Here is an 8,963-nt window from a genome sequence, read left to right on the forward strand (position 1 = left end):
GATTTCTTATCATTATAATTAGTTTCCTATATTCTATTTCTGCCCCTAACAGAAAGACTTGAGAAATCAGTTGATAACATTTGGAAAAAAGGCTTCAGCTTGGGCTCCGGCTCTTCTCCCTCATTCCACCTTTTTTTTTTTCCCCTCTTCTTGCCACCTCCCACATTCTCCCCACTCCATTTCTCACCTCCCTCTTGTTTGTGTCTCTTCCTCCCACCCTTGTAAGAATTTCCTAAAACATCTTAGAGATCTTGAAAGCAGCACTATTACCTTTTCTCCGCACACCCCTCCCCCACTCAGTGTCATAGGTTGGTGAGTGTCCAGGCTGCCAAGTGGGTTATGGAAGAGGCCTTCATTCTCATTGCCTCAATGCTCTAAGCCAGTGGTTTTCGGCCAGGGTGCCGCAAGAACTTTTAAAACCTGCAGTCCTGGCTAGTCAGGGCCACTGACCTCTTTTCCCTTAGATTGTCAAGTAAAAAAATGACAACAGCCAACACAACAGTAGCCATCTGGTATGAATGAATCAAAATTATACTTCTTTTGTCAGATCGGCAAAAAGTATAACATAGTCTTTGGTGTGCCGCAGAATTTTAATAATTAGTAAAATGTGCCATGAGATGAAAAGGATTGAAAATTGCTGCTCTAAGCGATTTTTGTAGGCCATCAAATTGTTAACGTAAAAAACATTTAAACCTGTAAAGAATTTTGTGAGTTAATTTGAGCCATACTGTCGACAGTTGCAGGGAAGCAGAATTCAATGTATTGAGATAGTGCCTCTTATAATGGCGGGTTTTTTACCTTGTTTTATACATTACAATCAAAGGAGGAGACATAAGTGGGGTTAAGTGAAATTCATTGGTGATAGAGTAGGGAGGCGGGATAAAGCAAAGCGCCAGACCTCTGGGATTGGATAGAAAGTAAAATGATAGACATGCTTCCTTTACACAGGTGGATAAAGGATAGTTAGCAGTCAACAAATAGCAAGATAATAACCATAGGTGTGTCCTGAGGGGTCCGGAAAAAGGGAAGTTAACGAGTGGCCCTGACATTTCACAGGTAAGTTATCTTGGATTCAAAACGTCAGTAGGCTCAGTAAAGATCTTAGTTGATCTTTGTCGGGGAAGATACTGGCCTAGGACATGACTACCCACTATAAGCTGCTTTTTTCATTAAAGGTTTTCATTTCAGACCATCCTTTGTGGTTACTTTAGATCTCTTGAGTTTGCAAGGCCGCCACACAGGTCTTTCCTGGGTTAGGCAGGTTAGCATGTGGCCCCTTTTCGTCCACCACATTTTAAGTGATACCTGTTCTTCGAATTACCTGTTCTCATTCCTTGACTCCTTGTCCAGGTGGGTATTTTATACTGTTTGGAAGAAAGCTAAACCTTGAAGATCAATAGCCCCTCATCACGTGTGCTACAAATAGCCTTCCTGACCTGCACATGCTGTATATGCCATCAAAACGAGTCAGGCAATTGATTGTGAATTCCTTCAAGTTTTCTTTTTTTATTTTTTAATTTAAAAAAGGCAAATGGAAAATGTATATTTTGATGACCTAGGGTGTTATTTTTTGAAAGTCAGCTGAAGGATGATTAGCTAGCATAGCAAAGGCTGCTAAATGCACTGAACCCTAGAATGTGATTTTTGTTTTTACTTTTTTTTTTTTCTGTGTGGGCTGTTTTCGTTTTTGTTTTGGTAGACTTTGAATTTGGTTGTTTGGAGGAATGAATATCACTGTTTTATTCTGGAGGGGAGTTCTTGATGGTGTTTCTTTCCCAAAAAAGGAATTGACTTATGTGGTTAAAATTTGGTGCTTTTATGAAAGTTAAAAAAATGAATCAGCAATGCTTTGATTAAAATTACAAATGAGAAATTTCATGTGTCTGTTCTTTTATTTCAGTTAGGTCTCCTCTTTCTTACTTCCTACTGCACAGAACAAAGGTGTCTCCTGGTCCTTTTTTAGTTCTCTTTTATCACTCCTGGTGTCATTTATCTCTTTACAATAGGATGGCCTTAGGGCCTTTTTTGAACAGTAGTAATGACTTTCATTTACCATTGTGGTAAATGATACACACAGCCTATTACATTCACCAGTTCTTCATTATAAAATTGACCTGAGGGTAGGAAAAGATTTGGCCTTCCTGTGAAGTTGAAAGTCAGAAGCTTTTTTCTGTCTCCCATCTTTCTTGTGTGTTAGATGTAGAAACAAAGATCAGTTTGGATGGCTGCTGTGAAGCTTGGGGAAGATTTTTGGATGCACAAATAGATGCTAGTTGGTAGAGAGGCCTGCAACCAAAACAACTTGAACTCGCCTAAGGAAGTGCTTGTAACTACTAGCTTGGTGTGTTTGTGGGAAACAACCCACATCAGAGGTGAGGGTATATTGACTTGGCTGATTAGATATCACTGAGTATGGGGGTACGTTCTCTCTTCCTGTGTCCAGCGCCGAAAGAGAGAACTCGGTGGGTGGGGGGAGAGTTCAAGAATCTTGAGTAGAAGGCTAGGAGGGCTAAGGAAGAATGAAAAGCGAGACTGAGACAGAAATAGAGGGAAAAGCTGGGCCTGGGTGTGGCGTCTGCACTCTGATAGATGAACAGAGTGCCAGCACTGGAACTGCGTGTTTAATTTATACTCCCAGACACCAGGAAGTTACGTCAGTTCTGGACAGGCCAGCTTGTGGGCCTGAGGAGCAGTCAGGAACCTGAGGGCGTGGCTCCACCTCAGGGCCCCTCCCACAGGGCGGGGCCAGTCAGAGGGAGGAGTCCTATTCATTCCTGGTGCTTGGCTGGATTTACAATAAATAAAACCCACTTCCCGTCACCTGGACAGCAAAGATAAGCGTCAATGCTGAGAACACATTGCCATCTTGGTTAGATGTGTATCCAAGGATTGGCTCTGCCAGTCACCTTGGGTTCAGCTGACAATATTATAGGAAGCATGCCCATGTGTCTTCCCTGGGGGGCCCTCTACAACTAAATTATGTTGTTTTAAAACAAAAGGTTTATGCTTTATCAATAGAGTTCACTTATGGTGAATTTACAGTAAGCAAAACATTAAAAATGAAATATTCAATGTTCCTTTTGAGATAGAATTAGTGACAAACCAGAGCATTCTTCCTCACAAGATAGGTTTATGGTATCTGGCAGATAGTCTTTAAAAATGAGTGTGTGCCTACTTTTTTTCTTTCTATTAGATTGTCATGGAAGAAGAAACAGTAATATAATAAGAGGAGTTAAAATCATGTTGGAACTAGATTGGCTTTCAGCAAGTATTTTTCTTGTGCCGAGAAGTTAAAAATGGCATTGATAGAAATTAAGAATCCTACCCACCCCTCAAATGCTTCTATAATCCTTTACAAAGGCTCTGCAAACTGTAACATTAAAAAATAATGCTGCTATTACTGTTCAAATTCTGTTTTAAGGGTTAATAGAATGGGATGATTCCCACTTTAGAAAAGAATCCAAGTATATCTGGTGTCTGGAAATAGTGTTTACTGATACGTGGGCATGGCTTTATGCTTGAGGCCAAGACTCAATCCACTGATAAATCTGGTGACGTACAGGTCCTGCCAAGAGCTTAGAGTTAGAAATGAGGTGGATCAGATTGTGCCAGGCCATGGAAGATGCATTCAGGGCAGAGTAAGGAATATAGTAGGGCAAGAAGAATGGAATGGAAATACATATTTTTTACTTTGGGTGAGAATGGTAAATTCTGACCCTACCCATTTCTCCGTATTGAAGGACAATTTAGCCTGATGGTTTTAAAAGAAAAGCATGCACATTCTGAATTCTGATAATTAAAAACAACGTCCACTTTTGCTGTATTTTTTAAGGAAATGTGTGATAAGATCTAAGCACTGTTATTTCACTTTAATGGCTATAGTGTTGTAGTCTCCTTTATAATCTAAAATTGGCCCGGCCAGAGTAGCTCAGTGGTTGAGCTTCGACCTGTGAACCAGGAAGTCATAGGTTCGATTTCTGCTCAGGGCACATGCTGAGGTTGCAGGCTCAATCCTCAGTGTAGGGCATGCAGGAGGCAGCTGTTGAATGATTCTCATCATTGATGTTTCTCTCTCTCCCTCTCACTTCTCTCTGAAATCAATAAAAATACATTAAAATAAAATTGGATATGCTGTAGTATGAAGATACCACAGCATATTCAGTTTTTTTTTAAAGACAAGAAATATGGCTGTAGTTTAAATTCTCTCCAACTCAGCAGATAAAAAGAAAATGCTATTTTCTCTTGAAAGTGTGATCAAATATTTTAAAAATGTGATTGGGGTGTGACTGGGCTGGAGGAAGGCTGGTTGATGGTGCTTTTACTGGGCTGGAGCAGCAATGATGTCATAGTGAAAATGTGCTACTGTTTCCCGTGCAGTTGAATAGTCCCCTCTTTGCTTGCTTTAGCTATTGCTACCATAGAATTTGCATTGCTCTCAATAGATTGATACATTTCATTCTGTTCCCATGAGTTGTGGGACAGGGTGAAGGAAGTGTGTAAGTGATGTTATATACCACTAGAGGCTCGGTGCATGAATTTGTGCATGGGTGGGGTCCAGCAGGCCCACCCTGATCAGGACCGATTGGGGTGGGGCTGTGGGTAGTTGGCCGGCTAGCCCCACCCTCTGGTCGAACTCCCAGTCGAGGGGACAATTTGCATGTTAGATATTTATTATATAGGATTGGCCTGTATTTGAGGTTCTAGAGCAGTTCTGCTAAAAGTGAAGTCCTTCAGTTGTTTTCTCAGCACTTGTTTTTTTACTTCTGCTGAACTTTTTTGTTCTTGACAAGGCTTTCTCCGTGAAGGAAGCAGTTCATTGATTGATTGTGGTTCAAGTGCTTTATCCAGTCTTAGAATAGCACTTTGCTGTTGGGTTGCATCATTTTTTTTAAAATGTTACCATTTATTTTTAAAAAATATTTTAAATATTCTTTGTGTGTTTTTTTAAAGGGAGAGGGATAGAGAAACATCAATGAGAGAAACATGGATTGGCCTACTCCTGCATGCCCCCTACTGGGGATCGAGCCCACAAGCTGGGCACGTGCCCTGACCTGGAATGGAAGCTGGGACCCCTTGGTTCCTGGGTTGACGCACTCAACTACTGAACCACACTGGCCGGTGCACAGCCGCATTATTTGATAGGGGCTGCTGTGTGGCCTTGAGAAAATAATCTCCTATTATCCTGTCGCTGAGTGTCTTTTTGTATCAGATAATCTTTAGCTTCCTGTGCTTTGGGTTAATAAACCACTTTCCTTTACATTAGCTTGCTCAGCCTAAAACTAGCTTTGTGAATTCGGTGTTAATGTCACAGACTAGGCCAGCAGTCAAAATGTAAAATATGCCTGGGGTCCCATGGCTAGTAACCATTTTGAGTCTAGGTTCCAGTATTCGGAATTTGCCCTCTGAAAGCTGACATCAGGGTTTCTTATCCTATCTTGCTCCTCGGACTCTGGCAACCTGGTGAAACTAGTGAGCCCCTCCTCAGAAACATGTTTTTAATACATAAAGAAGAAATAATTAGAAGGAAACAAGTTATATTTTTTCAAAAATTTATGATTTAATATTTGTGCCTTAATAACTTGTTACACAGCTGGATCTAGTGGTGGGTTGAATGCCATATTAAAAATATATTTTTTAATTGATTTCAGAGAGGAAGGGTGAGGGAGAAAGAGAGAGAAACATCAATGACAAGAGAGCCTGCAACCTGGGCATGGTGCCCTGACCGGGAATCCATCTGTGACCTCCTGGGCACATGCTCAACAGCTGAGCTACACCGGCCGGGCTGACTACCATATTTTTGAGGTAGTAACGAGCACAAATATTTATAAGATCTGTAGCAACTGAAAAATGATGACACAAAGTCATAGGTACTGCCAATAACTGACATGGTTTGCCACCTACGTTCATGTTTAAAGGAAATGCAAAATTTCAGTGAGTGGTTAGTGAAAATGAGGATAAAAATGTTTCCCCATCCAAGTTTAGGGACGTACAGAGTTCTGTCCATAGATCCCAGGTTAAGAACCCCTGACCTATAGTTTTTGCTTTCATAGTATTTAGGTGGTGGGCCAGGGTAGCTGGGTACTTTTCACCTTGATGTCAGAACCTCAAATCAGTACTGGCAGATCCGTTCTCCTCGGCCAGGATCATTTAAAATCTCAATTACCTGGTGTAGTCATTCCACCGATTTCTGCTTTATTCATTATTTCAAAAATGAGAAATAGATCATGGGCAAAAAATATTCCCATGCTTTTGGAAAGCTATTTGAGTACTCTTTGGATGTGATTTCCTTGGGAAATCAGATGATAAATGTGACTGGACAAGTAGGCTCATCTCCTGTACTGGGGTCCCGGAGATCCGCTGGCCAGCTCATTAGTGCAGATGGTGTCCCCTGGCAGCATCCAGTGATGTGGTGGTCATTTCTGTGTGGGATCCTTTTATGATGAAGCATTAGGGAACAGTTCGGCCCCTCTGCAACTTTACACGGGAACAGAACAGAATCAGTGAGTCGGGGGTTCTCCCAGGTAAAGCAAGCGGAACCAGTCCAGTCCATATTGACAGAAGCCTTCCAATATCCGGAGAGGTGTATCTTAGAGACAGAAGCCCAGGATTTTTTGTCTAATGTTTTATGTGTGTCGTAGGCACTTAGGAGTTAAAGTGCACTGTAAAGGCCAATTCTTAGAATTCTATTTTCCAAGTGGGACATGGGGGAAACAGGCTGGTGTGAAAAAATTACATGGAATTGGGCATGTTCAAAAAGAGAAATAGCCGCCCTAGCCAGTTTGGCTCAGTGGATAGAGAGTTGGCCTGCAGACTGAAAGGTCCCAGGTTCGATTCTGGTCAAGGGCATGTACCTTGGTTGTGGGCGCATCCCCAGTGGTGGGTGTGCAGGAGGCAGCTGATCGATGTTTCTCTCTCATCGATGTTTCTGACTCTCTATCCCTCTCCCTTCCTCTCTGTAAAAAATGTCAATAAAATATATTAAAAAAAAAAGAAGAGAAATAGCCTATGATGATAAAGGGAGACGTGCCTGCGTCTTCATGCATCAAGGAGCAAGAATGTCCCCCCTGCCCTCGCAAGACTACGGTCCCAGTATGAGTGACAGCACTGTGTAGGTGAAGGAGGTCTCTTCACTTGGGTCCAAGTCTTTTGGGGTTCCTTCTTGCTGCGCCCAAAGGCTGAAGAGGAGCAGAAACTCCTGTGTACAACATTCAGACCAGAAAACCGGAAGTGTAGGATCTGCAGCCATTTTGGCGCCAGCCACTTCTGTATCTTCTCTTTTTCTTTCCTGTTTGTTTGTGCTCCACTGTCAGCTTCAAGACTCTTGAACATCTCCACCCTTGGTGATGGCCCACCCATTGGACAGAATGCTTGCACATGGGCTCCAATTTGGTCCTCACTGGCCTACAGTGGACTGTGGCTGGGGTTCCCATCAGTCCCTGCAAGTCAGGCAGCAAGGCCACTGGTCCTGTCCGCTCGAGGGATGTGATAGCAAGAGACTCTGATTGATCCTGGTTGCTTCTGATTAGTTTGCGTCTGGCCCTAGGCTCCGACTGGGTAAATCCAGGATAGATTTATGCACTAAAATATTTAATCATAGTAATGAATTGTACTAGTAAATGACTGCAAGAAAATTGGAAGTCATGAGGGTGCATGGAAAACAAATATACAAAAAAATGGGGGACAGATAAAACGGATAAGATGCTTACTGTAGAATGCTGATTACCAACTAGCTAAGAGGGAGGGAGTGCTGCAGTTGAAAAATTAGCATTTTGTTGGCACAGTGAAGACTGAATCAGGCAAAAATCATCCACTGGTGAAAAAATCTTGGAGATGTTGACAGGGAGCATATTTATGTGGCTTTGTTTCCCACAGATTGCTTATGAGCTGCGTATCAGTTTCTTATTGCTGCTCAGACAAATTTACCGCAAATAGTTCCTTAAAATAACACAAATTTATTCTCTGACATTTCAGGAGGTCAGGAGTCTGAAATAAGTCTTGCAGGGCTCACATCAAGGTGTCTCCGGGCTGGTTCCTTCTGGAGGCTCCAGGGGAGAATCCGTTTCCTGCCTTTTCTAGCTTCTAGAGGCTGTCTGCCTTTTTCTGGCTCTTGCCCTCTTTCTTCCATCTCAAAGCCAGCAACATAGCATCTTCAAATCTCTCTCCCTCCGCAGTCACGTTGCCTTCTCTTTCTGACCCCTGAGCATCCCCCTTGTAAGGCCCTCTGGGGATTCTTTTGGGTCCACCTGGATGATCCATGATAATCTCCCCAATTCAACCACAGCTGCAACGTCCCTTTTGCGATATAAGGTAACAAGGTTCTGGAATTACAGTATGGTGTGGACATCCTTAGGGGGGCATTATTCATTCTAGGACCCATTGCAAGAGGAAAAATTGACTTACAGTGGAGGAATTGTGCAACACTTTGACCAGGTGATCAGAATCAAAGAGCAGATGGACATCACACCTCCAGTACTCAGGAGGATCCATCAGCAGCTATGCAATACTGGGTAAGACTGCATTGCTCGAATGTAATCTTGAGGAAACATTAGGCCCCAAATGAAAAATGCTCTATTAAAAAGAGGCCTGCATTCTTTATATTTTTTATTGATTTTTGAGAGGAAGGGAGAGGGAGAGAGAGAGAAACATCAGTGATGAGAGAGAATCATTGACCGGCTGCCTCCTGCATACCCTCCACTGGGGATTGAGCCTGCAACCCAGGCATGTGACCTGGACCAGAATTGAACCCCGGGACCCTTTAGTCCACAGTCCGATGCTCTATCCACTGAACCAAACCAGCTAGGGCAAGAGGCCTGAATTCCTTAAATGTATTAATGTTAAAAAGACAAAAGACTGTGATTAACAGGAATTGATTAACAGGTTTCCAGATTAAAGGATGCTGAAGAGTCATGGCAACTAAATGCAGTACCTAACCCTACATTGGACCCTGTATTGGAGGAAAAATG

At 42.5% G+C, this 8,963-nt stretch overlaps 1 protein-coding gene across 1 annotated transcript in view; it reads left to right on the forward strand.

Moving 5' to 3' along the window:
- The window catches only part of SMS (spermine synthase), a 33,139-nt gene extending 31,266 nt beyond the window's left edge, over positions 1-1,873 (forward strand). The window contains exon 10 of the mRNA XM_006752996.2: positions 1,351-1,873. Within this exon, the coding sequence (XP_006753059.1) occupies positions 1,351-1,390 (40 nt within the window). The 3' untranslated portion in view covers positions 1,391-1,873. The remainder of the gene's footprint in view (positions 1-1,350) is intronic.
- The last annotated feature ends 7,090 nt before the right edge of the window (positions 1,874-8,963 follow it).

Source organism: Myotis davidii, unplaced genomic scaffold, assembly GCF_000327345.1.
Source record: "Myotis davidii unplaced genomic scaffold, ASM32734v1 scaffold930, whole genome shotgun sequence".
Taxonomy (NCBI): domain Eukaryota; kingdom Metazoa; phylum Chordata; class Mammalia; order Chiroptera; family Vespertilionidae; genus Myotis; species Myotis davidii.